The following is a 22,774-nucleotide window of genomic DNA, read 5'->3' as shown; positions in this document are numbered from 1 at the left end:
CTAGGAGCTATTCTAAGTAGTTTTCAGCCATTTTCAGGAGGGGTCAATTTTGACTTTTAGCCATACTATAGTATTGCCTTTTTTCGCCATTTTGGGACATGCTAAATTATGAGTTTTTGGCCTTTTTGACCATTATTTCCACTGTGTATGCTATAATGCGCTTCTAGGAGCTATTCTAAGTAGTTTTCAGCCATTTTCAGGAGGGGTCAATTTTGACTTTTTGCTATACTATAGTATTGCCTTTTTTTCGCCATTTTTGGGACATGCTAATTTATGATGTTTTTGGCCTTTTTTGACCTTTATTTCCACTTTGTATGCTATAACGCGCTTCTAGGAGCTATTCTAAGTAGTTTTCAGCCATTTTTAGGAGGGGTCCAATTTTGACTTTTTTGCCATACTATAGTATTGCCTTTTTTCGCCATTTTTGGGACATGCTAAATTATGATGTTTTTGGCCTTTTTGACCATTATTTCCACTGTGTATGCTATAATGCGCTTCTAGGAGCTATTCTATATCATTTTCAGCCATTTTCAGGAGGGTCCAATTTTGACTTTTTGCCATACTATAGTATTGCCTTTTGTCGCCATTTTGGGCCATGCTAAATTATCATGTTTTTGGCCTTTTTTGGACTTTATTTTCACTTTTGTATGCTATAATGCGTCTCTACAAGCTATTCTATATCATTTTTAGCCATTTTCAGGAGGGGTCAAATTTTGACTTTTTCACCATACTATACTATTGCCTTTTTTCGCCATTTTTGGGACATGCTAATTTATGATGTTTTTGGCCTTTTTTGACCATTATTTCCACTGTGTATGCTATAATGCGCTTCTAGGAGCTATTCTATATCATTTTTAGCCATTTTCAGGAGGGGTCAAATTTTGACTTTTTTGCCATACTATAGTATTGCCTTTTTTTCGCCATTTTTGGGACATGCTAAATTATGAGTTTTTTGGCCTTTTTTGAGCATTATTTCCACTGTGTATGCTATAATGCGCTTCTACAAGCTATTCTATATCATTTTTAGCCATTTTCAGGAGGGGTCAAATTTTGACTTTTTCACCATACTATACTATTGCCTGTTTTTCGCCATTTTTGGGACATGCTAATTTATGATGTTTTTTGGCCTTTTTTGACCATTATTTCCACTGTGTATGCTATAACGCGCTTCTAGGAGCTATTCTAAGTAGTTTTCAGCCATTTTCAGGAGGGGTCAAATTTTGACTTTTTGCCATACTATACTATTGCCTTTTTCGCCATTTTTGGGACATGCTAAATTATGAGTTTTTTGGCCTTTTTTGACCATTATTTCCACTGTGTATGCTATAATGCGCTTCTAGGAGCTATTCTATATCATTTTTAGCCATTTTCAGGAGGGGTCAAATTTTGACTTTTTTGCCATACTATAGTATTGCCTTTTTTTCGCCATTTTTGGGCCATGCTAAATTATCATGTTTTTGGCCTTTTTTGGACTTTATTTTCACTTTTTATGCTATTACGCGTCTCTACAAGCTATTCTATATCATTTTTAGCCATTTTCAGGAGGGTCAAATTTTGACTTTTTGCCATACTATAGTATTGCCTTTTTTTTCGCCATTTTGGGACATGCTAAATTATGAGTTTTTGGCCTTTTTGACCATTATTTCCACTGTGTATGCTATAATGCGCTTCTACAAGCTATTCTATATCATTTTTAGCCATTTTCAGGAGGGGTCAAATTTTGACTTTTTTCACCATACTATACTATTGCCTTTTTTTCGCCATTTTTGGGACATGCTAATTTATGATGTTTTTTGGCCTTTTTGACCATTATTTCCACTGTGTATGCTATAATGCGCTTCTAGGAGCTATTCTAAGTAGTTTTCAGCCATTTTCAGGAGGGGTCAAATTTTGACTTTTTTGCCATACTATAGTATTGCCTTTTTTTCGCCATTTTTGGGACATGCTAAATTATGAGTTTTTTGGCCTTTTTTGACCATTATTTCCACTTTGTATGCTATAATACGCTTCTACAAGCCATTCTAAGTGGTTTTCAGCCATTTTTAGGAGGGGTCCAATTTTGACTTTTTTCGCCATACAATACTATTGCCTTTGTCGCCATTTTTGGGACATGCTAAATTATCAGGTTTTTGGCCTTTTTTGATCTATATTTCCACTCTGTATGCTATAATGCGCTTCTACAAGCTATTCTATATCATTTTAGCCATTTTCAGGAGGGGTCAAATTTTGACTTTTGCCATACTATAGTATTGCCTTTTTTTCGCCATTTTTGGGACATGCTAAATTATCATGTTTTTGGCCTTTTTGGACCATTATTTTCACTTTGTATGCTATAATGCGCTTCTACAAGCTATTCTATATCATTTTTAGCCATTTTCAGGAGGGGTCAAATTTTGACTTTTTTCACCATACTATACTATTGCCTTTTTTTCGCCATTTTTGGGACATGCTAATTTATGATGTTTTTTGGCCTTTTTTGACCATTATTTCCACTGTGTATGCTATAACGCGCTTCTAGGAGCTATTCTAAGTAGTTTTCAGCCATTTTTAGGAGGGGTCCAATTTTGACTTTTTTCGCCATACAATACTATTGCCTTTGTCGCCATTTTTGGGACATGCTAAATTATCAGGTTTTTGGCCTTTTTTGATCTATATTTCCACTCTGTATGCTATAATGCGCTTCTAGGAGCTATTCTATATCATTTTTAGCCATTTTCAGGAGGGGTCAAATTTTGACTTTTTTGCCATACTATAGTATTGCCTTTTTTTCGCCATTTTTGGGACATGCTAAATTATGAGTTTTTTGGCCTTTTTTGACCATTATTTCCACTGTGTATGCTATAACGCGCTTCTAGGAGCTATTCTAAGTAGTTTTCAGCCATTTTCAGGAGGGGTCAAATTTTGACTTTTTTGCCATACTATAGTATTGCCTTTTTTTCGCCATTTTTGGGACATGCTAAATTATGAGTTTTTTGGCCTTTTTTGACCATTATTTCCACTTTGTATGCTATAATACGCTTCTACAAGCCATTCTAAGTGGTTTTCAGCCATTTTTAGGAGGGGTCCAATTTTGACTTTTTTCGCCATACAATACTATTGCCTTTGTCGCCATTTTTGGGACATGCTAAATTATCATGTTTTTGGCCTTTTTTGGACTTTATTTTCACTTTTTATGCTATTACGCGTCTCTACAAGCTATTCTATATCATTTTTAGCCATTTTCAGGAGGGGTCAAATTTTGACTTTTTTCACCATACTATAGTATTGCCTTTTTTTCGCCATTTTTTGGACATGCTAATTTACGATGTTTTTGGCTTTTTTTGACCTTTATTTCCACTTTGTATGCTATAATACGCTTCTACAAGCCATTCTAAGTAGTTTTCAGCCATTTTCAGGAGCGGTCAAATTTTGACTTTTTTCGCCATACTATACTATTGCCTTGATTGCCATTTTTTGAACATGCTAATATATGACGTTTTTGGTCTTTTTTGGCCATTATTTCCACTTTGTATGCTATAACGCGCTTCTAGGAGCTATTCTAAGTGGTTTTCAGCAATTTTTAGGAGGGGTCAAATTTGGACTTCTTTTTGCCCTACTATAGCATTGCCTTTTTTTCGCCATTTTTGGGACATGCTAAATTATCATGTTTTTGGCCTTTTTTGGACTTTATTTTCACTTTGTATACTATTAAGCATCTCTACAAGCTATTCTATATCATTTTTAGCCATTTTCAGGAGGGGTCAAATTTTGACTTTTTTCGCCATACTATACTATTGCCTTTTTTCGCCATTTTTAGGAGGGGTCAAATTTTGACTTTTTTCGCCATACTATAGTATAGTAGTACCTGGGGTCCACGTTGGCCGTGGCCTCGTCGATGACGAGGATGCGGTTCTTCCTCAGGACGGCACCTGCAGCGAGGGAGCAGCCGTTTTTAAAGACAATAGAGAGTACAAAATCAAGACGATTTAACTCAAAACGAATCCATGCACTAACCTCCTCCAGAGCTCTCCACAGGTCTTCATCAGAGTGCTGGTTGAAGGGGTCCAAGTTCTTCCTCATGGAGCCTGTAAACAGCACCAGGTCCTGGACAAACAAAAAAACCCAAAAACTGTGAGTCATTTCATCAACTGACCAATACAGTTGACGTCAGTTTTGGATTTCATTCAGTTAGTGAAATTGTTAGAGGTCGGCCGATGTCTACCTGAGGGATGATGGACATCTTCTGGCGCAGGTCGTGGAGGCCGATCTCGGACGTCGACACACCGTCGATGTAGATCTTCCCCTGCGGCTCGGCCAGGTGGAAAAGAGCGGAGACCAGAGAGCTTTTCCTGGCACCTGTTCTACCTGACGCGCGGGACAGAAGACCAGGTTGAACACGGATGCGCGGGGTTAACGTGGCGAGAAACGGCCCACGTGTGAACACAGATGCGCCTCACCTTCTCTTTGGGTCGGAACATGGCCTTCAGGTTGTGCAGCACCAGCGGTCCGTCGCTGCTGTAGGAGAAGCTGACCCTGTCGAAGGTCACCAGGCCTTTGCTGGGCCAATCGGGAGGAGGACTCTTCTGGGTTTCCGCTCTCCAGCTCCGTGTACTCCACTACTCTCTCCACTGACGTCATCTGAAGACACAGACAAAAAAGTGGAAACCCACATAAGAAGGACAGCTGTGGCTTTTATGACGTATGTAACTTACTAACATTTTTCAGAGCTCATCTCTTACCATGTTCTCCACCTCTGCGCTCTGCCTGACGCCCCACTGGAACATTCCCATCAGTGTGACCTGATGGGCGTCAAAAACTTTCTGGAACCTCTCCTCTGCTCCGAAGGCTCGGATCGTCCACAGGCCCTGAAGAGACGACGACAGGTGGGAGAACACTGGACTCAGGTAAAGGAAGACGAGGAGGAGGGGGAGTACAGGGATGAGGATCCAGGGGATCACGGACACCGCCACCGCAATCACAGAGAGGATCTGCAGGAACACCTGCTCGGAGAGGAAACACAAAATGCTGGTAATGCGAGTAACGAGTGACACCAGTGACTCTTATGAGCTGCTGTTTCTTACTGTGTCATCTCTCCTGATGAGACATCGCTGATGTACAAACATGACTAAAAAACGTTCAGAGTCGCAGATCGACTTTCACAGGGTTCGTTTTGGGTTTACAAAAGTCGCACAGTAACACAAACTAACTGATAAAAGAAGCAGCTCTTTTCTTTTGAGACTTCAAATTACTCACAGATGGATATGGCTGCAAAAAATACATGCTTACTAAATGTTTGCTTACCGATCGGGTTGATGTCGAAAAAGCGCACGTGTGTTCGGAGTATGGAGTTGAACATGCAGTTGTGCAGAGCCTGTGCAGACCTCACCAGCACGTGGAACAGAGCGATATTCCTGATGAAGCCAAAAACGATGGTGGCCGCAGTCAAACCTGTCGACGCAGAAGCAGAGCATCCTCCTTTACAGCACAGAGGGAACACAAAGCGTGCGGTGCACGGTGCACGGTGCACGGTGCACGACAACAGGTGGGATTACCTCCGTAAACACCCAGGTAGAAATCGATGTTCAGCTCTGCCGTGATGTTCGCTCCGTTTTGGATGACGGTGCCGTTGGTGTTGAGCTTCTCTTGCTCTCATACTCACCAGTGAGCCAGCCACCAGTCTTGCATGATGTATGCTACCTACAAGACACAGAACACACAAGTCTTTACGTACCGGCTCAACCTGTTCCACATTTTTGCACCGTAGGAAGTGACATTCTCTTTTCTTGGAGTCTTCTTCACGTACCTGAGCCAGGACGTTGATCAGTATGACCACCAGCACAGGCCCATGGTTCCCTGAGCGCGGCTCTCCTCTGCCACCGTCTGCACCGGCTCTGCCTGCGTGGACAACAAGTACGATCACAGGTTAAAGGATTACAAACCGCAAGAGAAGAGATGCGACAGAGAGCAACACACAATAAGCTGCAACTTCCTGTGCGTGAAACCACCGGGAAATCTAATTTTTTTACTTTTACTTTTACTCTTACCTATGATGTATTTCACATTCACAGTAATTCACAGTAACTGTGAATGATAAATGTTGAAGCCGGTGTGAAGTGATCACTGTGTTCACTGTGTGCGTCAGACCAAGACAGAAAAAGGATGCACTAACCGGTAGATTGTCTCCGTCTTTCACCGAATGCACGGAGGAGGTCTGCGAGAGCACCGAGTTCTGGGACAGAGTTCTGCTCCTGGCGAGGATGTCTTGAGGAGGCTGCTGTTGCTCCTCTTCTTCCTCCTTCTTCAGCAGGGAGGTGAAGTCCACCCCAGACCGCTGCAGCTCTGTGTATGTCCCCTTTGCCACCATGTGACCCTGACACATGAACACACACAGTCAGCATGCCAACACGTGAACACTATCTCATGGTGTACGCACACTTTGCAACTTGCATGTGTTTGCAAGAGTGTGAATACTCTACATCAAGTCAAAAGCTAATCCACACTGCCTGCTCAAGGCTGTTATGTGGCCTTGCTGTTCTGCATGTAACATGTCCGATCAGGGAAAAAAGAGCGGGGGACAGAGGTAGCAACGGCCCCGTTTAAAAAAGCAACTGTCGGCATGGTGAATTTACACGTGTAAATGACCGCAGGTTGGGAAAACGTTACGATTCTTCCAAGCGGAAGAGTGAAACAGGAAGAGTGGGGCCAACTTCAATTGTCCGCCTGACACGAGCAGCACCGCACCTCTTCCTGACTCCGCTCTCAAACTCTAAAGCTTTTCTTCATCTGTCTTGTGTCACTTGGGTTTCATTTTGTTGCAAAGCAACGTGGCCAAAATAACCTGCAACAACACCATGAACTAACAACAGCAATGTAGTACAGCTGAGACTAGCAGAAGGGCAGAGACATTTCCAGGAAAGTTTGTCCTGTTGTGATGTGTCACTCAAGGCTTTCCGCTGCAGCTTTGAAGCTCTCTACCAGATCAAAACAAATCCGCCGTGCGTACGTCTAACAGTGTGTGAGAACTTAACGTGCTATTTGAAGAGCACTCCAATCCTGTAGCTGGAACTCACTGTTCGAAGAGATGTCTCCCGACCTCGGCATCCACGGCACTCAAAGGATCGTCCAGCAGGTAGATGTCTGCGTCCTGATACACAGCCCTGAAAAAACCCCGTTATTTTGTCAGACCAAAAATATACAAAACAAAGTCAAGATCAAAATCAATCCGTGCAGCAGAACCAGACATATCGTCTTTTTCTCCCCCCACACATTCTTCTTTTTTGTCAAAACATTGTGCCTACGTTACCCACAATGCAACTCCATCACTGACAGTTTGGTCAGAGATTTGAGTGTAATGCTTGTTTGGTATTTTCTTGTACCTGACTGCAGATTCAGGATCAGTTGTAGTATAAGTTGTAGTTGAAGTAAGCTCCGTCTGTACTTTGACGGCGGTGGTTTTAATATCTCATTTATCGTGACAGTAAAACTTTAAAAGTTATATTGAGGTCAACTCTGCACTCTCTTTTGAGGTGTAACAAAAACTAATGTGGACTGTCCTCTCACCTGGCCAGGTTGACACGAGCTTTCTGTCCCCCGCTAAGTGTGGCTCCTCTGTCCCCGATCAGAGTCAGGTCTCCATCTGGGAGCAACTCCATGTCCTGTACGCACGCGCACACACACACACACACAATGACAAAATAAATGTGCAACAGGAACGTGTGACGTTAACAAATGATATATCACCACTGACGCTGCAATGTCCTGACAAGGAATGTTTTAAAATGTGTTGTGTGTTGTGACTTCCTGGACAATAACTCATTTCCAAAATTAACCAAATACTATAACTACTAATTAGCAATATGCAGAGATGCTCTGTCTGATCTGGACACGAGGCTCAGGAAGAGAGCCAGCTGAGGGTAGACCCTCCACAGACGAGCTTCTCACGTGTCTCGACATGTGCAGAGAAAGAATGCGTACACCACATCCCTCATAAACAGTTTTTTTTAAAAAAAAAAAAAAATAGAAGGAAGTTAGAATCTTGCTTTAAATCATCAGTTTTCTGCATGAGCTCAGTCTGATGAATCACACAACAGAGGCAAGAGTCGTGTCAAAACACAAGTTGGGGAAACTTCTTTACTGGACGTTCTTCTCTTCAGCACATCGCAGAGAGAGCAGGTTACGAGTTCAAATCCAATTTTAACCCATTTTCCACTTAATCTCTGAGTTTGACGGAGAAACTAAGTTGTATCTGATTACAAATGACACGAGCTGACAATCGCACAGATACTTGAGCGCATGTTAACGCACAGTGAGTCAGTGTATTGTTCTGACACAAACTCTGTCAGGAACATAACGTGATGGCAGATAAAAAGAGGCACTTGGCTTATGCTGCAGAGATAAGTCACACATTAAATGACAGGAAGTGTCTGTGTGAGACAAGGAGCCAATCGAGATGCAGATAAGTGTCTGGTCTGCATCAGAGCTGGGGCTTTATTGGGTTGTGTCCAGTTTTAATTGGACAGAGTCGCAGGACTGTCGGGGCCCTCTCCTCTTGTCGGGTTAGAGATCCTGACAGTTCAGTGCGATCACAGTTCAACATCTGGTGTTACGAGCGGTCAAACACCTGAGAGAGCAGAGGGCGCCGCTAAGCATCTCGGATTGTTTTAAGATGATGTCATAAAACTCAGGTGTGAGTGATTCTCCAGCCACTGAACAAGCAATGCATGGATGAATGGAGCTTAAACTGACAATAAAACAGTAATTAAAAACATTTAAAAACTGAGTGACGTTATGTGACTTCTCCTCTCAATAACATCCTGAGATGTGCGCTGACGGATGACAAAAACATCAGCAGCTTTATTTCTCTGGATGTGCAGTGTATTTTTAGTTTTGTCAAAGACGTCATTTTTTCAGTTGGGTTTGTTTGTCTCTTTGTTTGTTCGCAGAACTACAGAAAAAAGGAAAATGGCCTGATTTTCATGTTAAGGGGTGAAGCGCTGTCTTTCGTCAACGTTGTTGTGCCGTTGTCGCTTTAGTGTTCGATGAGTCGGCTGTTGATCTAAACTGCGTTGTGCACCTGGTGTATGACGACGTCGCGTAAAGCAATACTCAAAGTATGTCTCACCCTCTTCAGCGCGCAGGCTCGGATGACTCTCTCGTACTTCTGGGGGTGGAGCTCCTTCCCAAACAGGATGTTACTGCGGATGGTGCCGGGGAACACCCAGGGCTGCTGGGCAGCGTAGGTCAGCTGACCTTTGACCTTCAGCACCCCTTTTCATTCGGCAGCACCTACGGTTTGAAACACCAACAGGTATGACCTGGGCACCCCGATGTTTCTCGGCTGGGTCGGCTCGGCTTTTCACACGACTGGTGGTTTCTTCTACCTGTGGTCGGTGTGTACGCCGCTCTGTGGAGGAGAGCCAGTGTGAGTACAGTGTTGATGTTTTAACATGTCAGAGAAGGTGAATAAATAACTCCACTTCCTAAATAAATACCAGCGTCCCGTGAGCTCTGCGGGGGTATGACTCATTATCTAAAATGCATGAGGCCATGTGAGCAGGTTAAAGGTGGGAGTGTGCAGATGTGCACTGTGGGTACACTCCCTCTCAACACGTAATATAACCCCAAAGCCACAGCAGCCACACAAAAACAGAGGGCTGGTGTTTAACAGCACAGTAAATAATAAACGGCATGCTGTGGATCAATTTCAACACTGGAAGGAGCTCAAGCAGCATTAATTTATTCTGGGGAATGTGAAGTTGATGAGACATCCTGCTGCGGAGAGTGAAAGAGACACAAAGACTAACATTTATTGAACAACCCAATTATTGATCTAACTCACGTCACATGTCTGGTTTGGTTGAACAGTTGACCTGACAGGTTTTCTTGGCAGCCAGTCAACTTGGCATAAAAAAACTTTACCTTTTCAAGTTTTGCTTCTATAATTTGGGAACTATGCTCATTTGCTTTCTTATCAAGAGTTAGATGAGAGAAATTCCCTCATGTCTATGTGTTAAAAATGAAACTAAAGCCATCAGTGAAAAAGCATTGTTTAATTTTTGTTATTTATAACAATATATTCATTGAGCTTGTGTGTGTGTGTATATATATATATATATATATATATATATATATATATATATATATATATATATATATATATATATATACTTGAGAGGAGATACCCCCCCCAGTGGTTGCAACCAGGACTACAAATCATCATGGCATCCAGTAAAAGACTACAAGACCCACAATAAACAAGCAGCGAGGGCACCATTGCTGCAAACCCTAACCCTAACAAGGGGGAGGGGAGTCAGAGAAAAACTCGGACAAAAACAGAGACAGCAAAGTTTTTAGTCATGTCACCAATAACAAAATGGATTCACACACCTATTTTTGTTAGGTTTAACTTCAGTCTCAAATGTTTGACTGTCTTCGTTTCCGGCACCCAGACCTTGAGGAGAAGTGAAAAAAATATATAAGTTGGAGTATTTTTCTTATTTTGCACAATAAATAAAAATCACATACATTGAAAAGCATTGTATTCATGTCTCCATGCGCTGGTGGGCCATCATATGAGAATGCATCATATTATGTTAATTCCACTACAGAAGAGACTTGATGATCACTAAAATGATGTGAGTTTACAAATTTACAGAAAAAAAACATTTTAAAACACTGCGGGGTGAAAGGGTGCGACGCGTCGACACACGTTACGTGTATCAACGTATTCACGTTATCGCTTACGTCGATGCGTCGCCCCAGCCCTATTTTACATTTACGAAATAAATATCTACGGGAAAATATCAAGCACAGTTCAGCATAAATATGGTAAATACGACAAAACAGCTAGACAGGTGTAGTGTGACAGTTAGACAGGTGCAGTTAGACAGCTAGACATAATAACACGATTTTCTAAATAACACAATCCACCAAAGAGCTCTTTTAAAAATCACCAACTCCGAACTCCCCGCAGAGAAGTGATTTTCACTTACGTTTTTGCAAAGATTCAATAAAATGTGATATTATCATTATTGGGCTTCAAATACAGAGCGCTGATCACTGTTTCCTCGCAGTTCTGGTCGTGAAGCTAAATTAAGCTTAACGACTGCTGACTAGCTTGGTACTGTATAAATAAACATTAGAGTATTGTTGATTGCGCATTTAACTGTATAATACTATCACATATTTCCTTGTGCTTTCATCGGCAATCAGACAGCCTGTAAGCGGGTACTACTAGCCGATGTAGTACTAGCCCAATTAGAATTAGCCGATATGCTACCTAGCATAACTAGACAGCCTGTAAGCGGGTACTACTAGCCGATGTAGTACTAGCCCAATTAGAATTAGCCGATATGCTACCTAGCATAACTAGCTAGCTAGCTAGGTAGCACATCGGCTAAAACAACATCGCTCAAAACAACAAGAATTGCAGCTGAAGCAAGCTACTTACTTATAACTGGATATAACTTTGATAGTGTCTCTTAACAGGTAACTTTAACGCCATATTGTTAGTTAATTTTAACGCGATTGGAGTGATGCAGACTACTCCAAACTCCAACCAACAAACATTTACAACTCACCCACAAAGCCTCGTTGTAATCAACCAATCGATTAATATTCCGATAAAAACGGCCCTTATACATTGGTAAATGTTCAGACTATCGAATTCAGTAAAATATCAAGTCCAAAAAGCGAGATTATTACCTGCAGAACAATCCGCGGACATCCGCCACCGCAGCTTCCCTCCGAAATCGCCATTACGGGCTGAACTCTGACCTTTGGTTTGGACTCCTCCCCTCACTGTCAACGGAAGAACAAGCCCCGCCTTCTTATTTTGAACTAGCCAATAGCAACTTCAGGGGCTCGATTTCTTAAAAAAACATTATAAATACAAATAAATATAAAAAGATCATTACTTTATTTTCTCAATGGAAGAAAATCATCACTCATTTGGACTTTTTATATATACACAATCAGGCTGCAAAGAAACATTTATGCCTTCCTATATTTTTTAACTCAGTCCCATTGAGAACATTGTTTTAATCTCTATGTTTTTGTTAACGCCTCAGAAAAACATGCCCAAAAGAATAATTTCCTTCATTTTTGTTTTCGGCCTTGAATGTGACAATTTGAGGCTTCACGCTGTGTTTTACAGCCAACAACCACCAACAAACATTTACAACTCACCCACAAAGCCTCGTTGTAATCCACCAATCGATTAATATTGCAATACAAACGGTCCTTATACATCGGTAAATGTTCAGACTATCGAATTCAGTAAAATATCAAGTCCAAAAAGCGAGATTATTACCTGCAGAACAATCCGCGGACATCCGCCACCGCAGCTTCCCTCCGAAATCGCCATTACGGGCTGAACTCTGACCTTTGGTTTGGACTCCTCCCCTCACTGTCACCGGAAGAACAAGCCCCGCCTTCTTATTTTGAACTAGCCAATAGCAACTTCAGGGGCTCGATTTCTTAAAAAAACATTATAAATACAAATAAATATAAAAAGATCATTACTTTATTTTCTCAATGGAAGAAAATCATCACTCATTTGGACTTTTTATATATACACAATCAGGCTGCAAAGAAACATTTATGCCTTCCTATATTTTTTAACTCAGTCCCATTGAGAACATTGTTTTAATCTGTATGTTTTTGTTAACGCCTCAGAAAAACATGCCCAAAAGAATAAGTTCCTTCATTTTTGTTTTCGGCCTTGAATGTGACAATTTGAGGCTTCGCGCTGTGTTTTACAGCCAACAACCACCAACAAACATTTACAACTCACCCACAAAGCCTCGTTGTAATCCACCAATCGATTAATATTGCAATACAAACGGTCCTTATACATTGGTAAATGTTCAGACTATCCAATTCAGTAAAATATCAAGTCCAAAAAGCGAGATTATTACCTGCAGAACAATCCGCGGACATCCGCAGCTTCCCTCCGAAATCGCCATTACGGGCTGAACTCTGACCTTTGGTTTGGACTCCTCCCCTCACTGTCAACGGAAGGAAAAACCCCGCCTTCTTATTTTGAATTAGCCAATAACAACTGGTTGTGAGAATGACTGACACTTTGTAGAGCCATTGAAAATCAGAAAAAAAAAGTTTGCGGCTTGAGGGGCCAGATTTCTTATAAAACTATTATACATTACATACATTATACACATAAATATAAACAGATCATTCCGTTATTTTCTCAATAAGTTATATGTACAATCAGGTTTCAAAGAAACATTTATGCCTTCCTATATTTTTTTTACTCTCAGTCCTATCGATAACATTGTTTTCATCTCTATATTTTGGTTAATGCCTTGGAAAAACATGTCCAAAAGGATAATTTCCTTCGTTTTTGTTTTCTGCCTTGTATTTTGACAATGTGAGGCTTCGCGCTGTGTTTTACAGCTATATTCATCTGCATGCCTCTGTTTTCAAGAAATGATGTCCGTCCGACGCATCGTAGCTCTGTTAGAAGCCTCTCTATCCAGCCTGGTAATTCTTGTGTTTTTACGGGACCTTGTTAAATGAATGCGTACCGATAGATCTGATATTTGGTGTCTTCCGTCCGTATTTTTAACCATATTTCCATGATACATATACATTATATACATTAGCGACGATGCTAAACGCCATATTGGTTTCCCATAGTTCCTTGGGAGAGTATTTTGAACAAACGTAGGTGTGTTGACCAATCGGAAGGCGGCCCTACGCCTCGTGTCTGCTTACGTATGCTACACGTCATCTGCAACAAACTGCATTGTGATTGGCCGAATCCAACCGTATCTAACTCACTTGTTATGGTGGCGTTAGGCCACTGGGTGGCGCCATTGTGCATTATGGCGCTTTTCAACTGCATAGTACCGGCTCTACTGTACTGTACTGTACTGTGCTCTACTCTACTCTACTCGCCTTTAGTATCGGGTAGTTCTCTGGGGTTCGTTTTCCATTGATAGTACCCGCCGTGGGACACTCCCACTTCGGAGAAAGCCCATTTTCTGGTGCGCACCACAACTGCAACATGTCAGATGGCAACCTGTTCGCTCTACATCGGCATCTGCTGGTAGAAGCGTGAGTTGCAGCCACACAATCATTTCCTGTGAGCTCCCTTTTCCCCAGCCAAAAAGCCTGTATATATGCATATGTGTGTGTGTGTGTGTGTGTTTGTATCTATCTCTCTATTAATGACTCTACCAACAACTCAGCTCAGTTCGTACAAATCTCCCTCTGCTTTGTCGCCACAACACAAAACCTCAAACACCCGCATTTCCTGCGGTCTTTTAAAATTCTGTCTGGGTTTGGTACATGGATCTATCAGGTTTGGTACCGATCACGTGACGTTTCGAAACCCGTCTCGAGCTACTTGTCGAAGTGACGATACGTTTCGAAACAGTTCGATCATGGCTCTTCCACTACATGATACTGGCTCTACTCTTCTGTACTGTACTCTTCTCTACTCTACTCTACTCTACTGTACTCTTCTGTACTCTATTCTACTGTACTGTACTCTACTGTGCTGTACTCCACTGTGTTGTACTGTACTCTACTGTACTAGACTATACTGTACTCTATTCTACTATACTGTACTCTATTGTGCTGTACTCTACTGTTCTCTACAGTACTCTACTGTACTCTACTGTGCTGTGCTATATTATACTGTACTCTATTCTAATGTACTGTACTATACTGTACTCTATGGTCCTGTACTCTACTGTACTGTACTCTATTCTACTCTACTGTACTCTACTCTATTTTACTGCACTATACTGTACTCTCCTGTACTGTACTCTACTGTACTGCACTCTACTCTACTGTACTCTACTGTACTGTGCTATATTATACTGTACTCTTTTCTACTGTACTGTACTATACTGTACTCTACTGTCCTGTACTGTACTCTATTCTACTGTACTGTACTCTACTGTATTCTACAGTACTGTGCTGTACTCTACAGTGCTGTACTGCACTGTACTCTACTGCACTGTACTCTACTGTGCTGTACTCTACTGTACTGTACTGTACTCACCTTTGGTATCAGGTAGTTTTCTGGGGATCGTTTTCAGCACTGCTTCAGGCACAGATGGTCTCGGCGAGAAAAACGCGAAGGTTAAATAGTGGAGACAGATGTTCAGAAATGTAATATAGTGAACACATTAACACATAACATTGATTACTTAATGTCTTTTATTTTTATTATTTCAGGAACCTTTAATGTAAAGCGTAGTGCCACCTAGTGGCCAGAGCCCAACCATCACACAGCTGTTCAGACCTCAGCCACCAGATGGACTCCTTGGCCTGCTCTAGTGTTACACAGTTATTGATATGGCTTTTCATGCCTTTATTGTAGTACAGTTAGAGAGAGACTGGAAAGAGGGAGAGAGAACAGGGATGACACACAGCAAATGACCACAAGCTCGAATCAAACCCGGGCCTCTGCCAAAAACTCAACCTGTACAAGGAGGACTCTCAAAAACTCAAATTTATGAGGAAAAAAAAACACAAATACAATAACAATAAAAACAATAAAAAAAATTAAAAAAAGGAAACAAAAGGACACAAAAGCCACAAAGCGGTGGCACGCGGACACACTTATGCCACCCGGCCGCACTTATACCACACACTTATAACACGCAGCCACACTTATACCCCAACCAGCAACCCTACCATCTTTACACAGCACACAAACCACACAAACCACAGGAGGAATACATCCTCCACTCAGCAAGGACACAAGTCAACAAGTACCTTCTTTACAAAAACCTTTATTTGTTTGTGGCAGAAAACATACAACATCAAACAACTTGCCAACACACAAAGACAAAAAAACATTTCAAGAATTACACACATATATATATATATATACACACACACATATATATACATACAAATATATATATATATATATATATATATATATATATATGTATGTGTGTGTGTACACACAAATATATGTATACATATACATATATAAATATATATACACATATATATATATATATAAATATATACACACACACATAAATACATATATATAAATATATATAAATACATATATATACATATATACACATATAAATATATATATACATACATACATACATACATACATATATACACATATATAAATATATATATATATACACACACATAAATACAAATATACATATATAAATATATAAATATATATACACACAAATACATATATACATATATACACACATGTATATATATATACACATATATACATATATATAAATATATATATAAATATATATATACACATATATACATATATACATATATACAAATATAAATATATATATATATACATACATACATATATACACATATATAAATATATATATACACACATGTATATATAAACATATACATATATATGTACATATATAAATATATATATACACACACATGTATATATATACATATATATGTACATATATATATACATACACATACATACATATATATACATACATATATATACACACACTTCTGTACATATACATATACATATACATATACATATATTTTTACACATCACCAAGGACACTCACTCAGAGACAAGATGAACCACCCAACCATAACTAAAGTGAGAAATGCACAATGAACCCATACTCAACTGTCGTACAAGGTGGCTCGGCCATTAACGCGCAATTCCCAGCTAAGATTCAAACACATTACATCCGACTCATCGAGCTTATTTTGACCTTTACTTCCACTTTGTATGCTATAACACACTTCTACAGGCTATTCTAAGTACTTTTCAGCCATTTTAGGGAGGGGTCAAATTTTGACTTTTTTTCACCATACTACACTACTGCCTTTGTCGCCATTTTTGGGACATGCTAAAGTATCAGGTTTTTGGCCTTTTTTGGACTTTATTTGCACTTTGTATACTATCACACGTCTCTAGGAAGTATTCTATATCATTTTTAGCCATTTTTAACAGCGGTCAGATTTTGACTTTTTTATGCCATTTTGGATAATATAATATAAAACTGCTTTTTTCAACAACATACTTAGCTATTACAGTTTATAGTTGAGTCCTTGTGGAGTTTTTCACAAATTGAACATATTTCCTTCCCGAGATATCTCATGCATAAAATTGGGACGGGCAACTCAAAAACATCATGCCACCAAAACATAATTAAAATAAATAAAGACTTTACCTTCAAGCTGCTTGGGGTGCCAACAAAGGAAGCAGGACGGGGCAGGCTGCTACAGGGCGTGTTAGGCGTAGAGGTGGGTGTCCCCCCCCCCTCCACCTGATGGTTTACTGAGCAGAGGGATGCCACTGCCGCCCCCTGTGTTCATCCCGCTCCACCTCCAGGAAGGGACTGGAGGTGGATAACAGACAAAAGATTGCATTAGATCATTTTGCATATGTATTTCATGATAAAGGAACATGTTCAATTCTTAATTTCTCAAATGATGGTTTGCATATAAATTACTCACTCTGTTACTTTGAATTTGTTAAGGAAACGTCATTTTTCTCCTATGCCTCTGCAGTGAATTAAGAATCCAAGAAAACCCACAGAAACTACTTGATAATTTCAAGTCACAGTTGTCCACATTTAACAACAGTACTTTGCAAACAGCCCTTTTCTGATGAGGACTCAACTCTACTGAAAAACAGGATCATTTTAGATTCTTCAACACACAAGTTGTTGATCTACTGCTGCTGCTGCAATCACTTAGTTAGTTTGTGTTGTTGTTCAACTTTGATGAATCCAAACTCACCTTTTAAACACCAAAGTCCCAAAACAGCACAAACAAGCTAACTGATTGAGGCAGCGGTAGACCAGCAAGTCCAGCGCTCAACAAGGTAAAATGACCTTTGTCAGTGGATTCTGGCTTTGAAGAGAGCATAATAAAGCTTCAGATTCACAACACTTTTATGTAAAACTGTATATGTTTGGGGAGTTTGCACAACTTGTGCAAGCCCCTGTAAACTTTTTGTGTCAAAGATGTTTTGGGGCTTTTTCGCCTGCATTCAGACAGGTCAGCTTAAGTGTGAACGGGGTAAAGAGAGTGGATGACCTGCAACAAAGAGCCAAGGTAGGGTTGAGTGGCCCCAAAATAAACAAAAATAAAACAAGACAATCAGTGTCTTACCGGAGGACACAGACACAGACAGACACAGACAGACACAGACACAGACACACAGACACACAGACACACAGACAGACAGACACAAACACACAGACACACAGACACACAGACAGACAGACACAAACACACAGACAGACAGACACAGACAGACAGACAGACAGAAACAGACAGACAGACACACAGACACACAGACACAGACACAGACACAAACACAGACAGACAGACAGACAGACACAAACACAGACACAAACACAGACACAAACACAGACACAAACACAGACAGACAGACACACAGACAGACAGACAGACAGACACACAGACACACACACACACACACACACACACACAACAAAAAAACAGCCAAAACAAAATATACAATCCATTTTTCACAAAATGTTTTTTCAATTATATTGACTCAATTGGCTTGAAACGGTTTAAAGGGTCACTTTGAAAAACTTCCCATGTTTGTGTCTAATGGAAACAGTTTTTGAAGTTGGTTCAGTATTGAGCAACTATGTCACGCTGTCTATTCACGTTCACTTAAAGTGTTTATTTTTTCCACTGCCAGGGTCAGTCTGTTTTCTTATTTTATTGTATTATCATTTTATATTATTCATTATGTAATATGTATTATGTCATAATACAGACAAGTGAGGGTGATCTAACTTTAACCTGACGACACTTACATTTACATTAGCTACTTTTCACAAGTTTAATAAACTTTTGACTATCTTCTGAAAAATTCTGCATCAAAAGTTTTAATACTCAAGAAAAAATCAAAATGGTCAGATTAAAGTATTAATAACAATAGAAGTGTTTGTAAGTGGCAGCCCTAAAGTATTGCTGTATCCAGTTCTCTTCATACATCCGTGGGAATATGAGCGCATTTATTTACTTATCTGTAGTCATTTTAGTCTGGCTTTTAATTGAACCTTACCTATTAATCAGCAGAAAAAAAGTGGCGTAAATCCCAAGAACCCACTAATTTGTCCTCATACAAACAGAAACTTGCTTCCTTTACCTCTTCCTTGCAGTCCGCTAAGAAAGCCTTCTATCAGAACGAGATCTGTGCTGCTACTGACTCCAGAAAACTGTTTATGGTGTTTAACTCCTTGCTTTCTCCTCCAGCTGCTCGGCCTTCCCCTACACTGACTCCAGACATGTTTGCCTCCTTTTTCACTGAAAAGGTGGCCGCAATCAGCAACCACTTCTCTGAGCCCGACCGGCCCAGTCAGCTCAAACCCACTGCTGCCGCTCCGCTCTGCTCTTTTGCTCCTCTGACCGAGGATCAGGTCTCCAGACTTCTTCTGATCTCAAAACCTACAACGTGTCCTCTCCATCCAATACCCACCCGCATCCTGCGGACCATCCTGCCCACTATCAAACCTGCAGTCGCACACATTGTCAATTCCTCCCTAAAAACTGGCACTTTTCCTGCTACTTTTAAGCAAGCCCGTGTCACCCCGCTGCTCAAAAAGCCTAATCTCTACCTCGCCCAGGTTGAAAACTACAGGCCAGTCTCGCTTCTACCATTTCTGTCGAAAATACCAGAGCACGCAGTATTTGACTAGGTCTCTGAACGCTTGCGGAACAACAACCTACCCGACTCCTTTCGTTCTGGCTTCAGGTGTGACCGGTCCACTGACACTGCCTACTCTTCTCTCTGTACACCGCCTCACTCGGTGCAGCGATCCGCTCCCGCGGTTTCTCCTACCGCTGCTATGCTGATGACACTCGGCTCTTCCTCTCCTTTCCACCTGACGACAGAACGGTCTCGGCTCGTATATCGGCGTGTCTGGCCGATATCTCCGCATGGATGAAGGAACGCCACCTTCAGCTAAATCTGTCTAAGACCGAACTCGTGGTCTTTCCAGCTTGTCCGTCTGCGCGGCCTCGGATCAGTGTCCGACTACACTCGAGCCTACTTGTGCCCGCAAACTCAGCCAGAAACCTGGGTGTCGTGATCGATGACCAGCTGACCTTTAAGGTTCACGTGGATTCAGTTTCTCGGTCTTGCCGTTATGCCCTCTACGACATTGGCGAGATCGGACCCTTCCCGACCCAACGAGCCGCACGGCTTCTGGTTCGGGCTCTTGTGATCTCGTGCGTTGACTACTGCAACTCTCCTCCGGCAGGCCTCCCTGCGTGCTCACTCAAATCTCTTCAGATGATCCAGAACGCAGCAGCACGTCCGGTCCTCAACCAGCCCAAAAGAGCACACGTCACCCCGCTGCTAATTTCTCTTCACTGGCTTCCAGTGGCAGCCAGGATCAAATTCAAAGCACTTCTCTCGGCTTACAAAACAATCAACAACCGCTCCAGCCTACCTGGAATCCCTGATGCAGGTCTACTCTCCTTCTCGCCCGCTACGCTCTGCATGCGAAAGACGCCTGGTGCTTCCAGCCCAGCACGGCTCTAAATCTCTAGCCAGACTCTTCTGTTCTGTTGTTCCCAAACGGTGGAACAAACTTCCAAACTCTCTGCGTTCTGCTGAGTCCCTTTCAACTTTTAAGAGACAATTGAAAACTCAAGTGTTGCGAGAACACCTCGGCACTTAACCTGACACTGACAAAGTTGTGTGATGTTGTATGTTGATTGTCATCGTAAGTAGTGATACTGAGATTGTTGAATCTCAGATGCTGAGATCGCTACTGGTTATTACTTTGGTTTTCAAAGAACAAAAAAAAAGGGGGGGGGGGCCCGCCACACTTCTTCTGCCACTAGACAGCAATACCTGTGACCAATCACACCTGAAGCACTTTTTGCACTTACAAAGGGTTTTGTCCTTAAGTCTAAATTCTTGCTTGTGTTGTACGTCGCTTTCTCCACAAAAGCACCAAATGTGTTAGCTGGATCTAAAAACACTACATGCAGCTGGATTGTGACTGTCAAATGTAAACATTAAACAGTGCAAAAATTCACAGTTGAAATGTATTGAAGATTGTTCTCGGTCTTGCACAGAGTATCGGGAGGACCTTAATGGGGACCGGCACACCGATTGACATTGAAATGTTCAATTATGACGGTGAGTTTGTTTCATTTGAAGTAAAGCTGAGTGTTTCTGAGGCTTGTGTGAGGTGTGTTTGTGGTGACGTACCGCTGTTCCCTGTCTGAAGGTTTTACTCCGCTGCACGCTGCGGTCTTGTCTCACAATGCTGTCGTGAAGGAGCTGAGGAGTGCGGAGAATCTGTGTTCGTTCATGACGAAGGAGCTGGAGCAGAAGGCACAGATGTTTGTGGAGTGTATTCAGACTCTGCTGCTGATGGGCGCCTCCTGTGAAACAAAGGTCACCGTGACAATCTGACTTTCGTGCGAATAAAAATGTCTTTTCTTGTGCCGCGCCTTTCAGAAGTATTTCACCTCGAAAGAAATCATTTTGCTTTATCTCGAGAACATTGGAAAAAGACAGTGTGCAACTTTGCAAGCAATTAGAATATTTACAAACTTATTTTTGAAAGGCTAATGCAAAATGCAAAAAACCCCCAAAAAACCCCACTGAAATTCATTTAAGCCTTAATTCAGCCTTTTTTCCACTAAACCGTAGTTTATTTATTTTTATTTGTGTATTTTTGTACATTTGAGTAATTTTCTTTTTCAATTTTCCAGTCATTTCTTATGAAGTTGCTCATTGTTTTTCCCACATTTTTTGAAAGAAGCCAAGCCAATTTGATCACATTTCAAAGGGTTTAGTGCTCAGGTTTCATTTAATTTGTGGTTTGAAAAAATATGATTTCATTCAGTTAACTAGTCACTTTTTAAACCGTAATCCTTTAAAAATCCTATTGGCACCGACGGTTTGTCCGACATTACTACTGATACTATTAGGTGAAAATAACCTCATAAAGTACTTCAAAAACAAGTTGCGTCAAATATTGTGGGTTTAGATATAAGATAATTATAGCTATAACAACATGAGTATAACTGTGTCAACATTCCTCCCTCCTTTTCCAGTAAATTTTACAGTAATTTTTTGTCCCCTCTCAAGTTTTTTCTTGCAATTTGTGTGTCTAACAAAGTTACCTGGTTTCCTTGCTGTGTATTTTGTGTCCTGCAGGATCTGAAAAGTGGGAGGACGTGTCTTCACGTGGCTTCTGAGGAGGCAAACTTGGAGCTGCTGAACATCTTCCTCGAGCGGCCGTCTTCTCTGTCAGAGGTCAATGTTAAGGTAACTTGTTTTCCTGTAAATAAACCAGAGTAAAGCGAGCGTTACACAAACTGCTGCGTGACGTCTTGTGTGACTGTGCGTTTTCAGACATTCAGTGGAAACACGGCGCTGCACATCGTCAGCTCTTTGCCAAATCATAAAGCTCAGGTGGGCGCAGTGAAGCTGCTGATGAGAAAAGGGGCAGACCCTGGGGCCAAAAACTTTGAAAACGAAATGCCGTGTCAGCTGGTGCCTGAAGGGCCCCTTGGTGAAAAGGTATGGTGTGTGAATTAATGGCCACAGTACTTAATCACTTTCAACTATGTGTTAATGTGAGATTATTTTTAAAACACACACACACACTTTCATGGACAACATTTCCAAACTTTGGTCATAACTTTTTGTTGTGTGTAAATTCATCCAATTTAAAACGTTTCATTGTATTTGGCTCCTGAGTTCTGCTGGATCACAACAATGCTGAACTTTTTGGGTCAAAGGCAACACGTACGAAAA

The 22,774-nt window shown here is 41.1% G+C and overlaps 1 protein-coding gene, 1 long non-coding RNA gene and 1 pseudogene across 3 annotated transcripts in view; 1 reads left to right on the top strand and 2 right to left on the bottom strand.

Annotated features, from left to right (window-relative positions):
- LOC148185489 (ATP-binding cassette sub-family C member 4-like) overlaps positions 1-9,250 on the bottom strand; it is a 79,598-nt pseudogene extending 70,348 nt beyond the window's left edge. The window contains exons 1-13 of the transcript XR_015775890.1: positions 9,101-9,250; positions 7,540-7,634; positions 6,966-7,136; positions 6,149-6,392; positions 5,783-5,874; positions 5,532-5,676; positions 5,281-5,427; positions 5,061-5,104; positions 4,719-4,979; positions 4,424-4,617; positions 4,202-4,344; positions 3,994-4,083; positions 3,845-3,908 (exon numbers count right to left, since the gene is read on the bottom strand). The product of XR_015775890.1 is annotated as an ATP-binding cassette sub-family C member 4-like (transcript). The remainder of the gene's footprint in view (positions 1-3,844; positions 3,909-3,993; positions 4,084-4,201; positions 4,345-4,423; positions 4,618-4,718; positions 4,980-5,060; positions 5,105-5,280; positions 5,428-5,531; positions 5,677-5,782; positions 5,875-6,148; positions 6,393-6,965; positions 7,137-7,539; positions 7,635-9,100) is intronic.
- The window catches only part of nfkbiz (nuclear factor of kappa light polypeptide gene enhancer in B-cells inhibitor, zeta), a 96,965-nt gene that overhangs the window by 72,904 nt on the left and 1,287 nt on the right, over positions 1-22,774 (top strand). Inside the window, exons 7-10 of the mRNA XM_042513066.2 lie at positions 21,079-21,142; positions 21,234-21,403; positions 22,172-22,282; positions 22,370-22,537. Coding sequence (XP_042369000.1) covers positions 21,079-21,142; positions 21,234-21,403; positions 22,172-22,282; positions 22,370-22,537 — 513 coding nt within the window. The remainder of the gene's footprint in view (positions 1-21,078; positions 21,143-21,233; positions 21,404-22,171; positions 22,283-22,369; positions 22,538-22,774) is intronic.
- LOC148185488 (uncharacterized) lies at positions 9,245-15,083 on the bottom strand. The gene is made up of 5 exons (XR_015775848.1): positions 15,011-15,083; positions 12,290-12,385; positions 11,683-11,778; positions 10,366-10,429; positions 9,245-9,382 (listed from the first exon to the last, which is right to left on the bottom strand). It is a non-coding gene; the product is annotated as an uncharacterized LOC148185488 (long non-coding RNA).

Source organism: Plectropomus leopardus, chromosome 24, assembly GCF_026936395.1.
Source record: "Plectropomus leopardus strain MGB_pleo_1.0 chromosome 24, ASM2693639v1, whole genome shotgun sequence".
NCBI lineage: Eukaryota > Metazoa > Chordata > Actinopteri > Perciformes > Serranidae > Plectropomus > Plectropomus leopardus.
The sequence above is the reverse complement of the archived record's forward strand: the minus strand, read 5'-3'. Positions and strand labels throughout refer to the sequence as shown.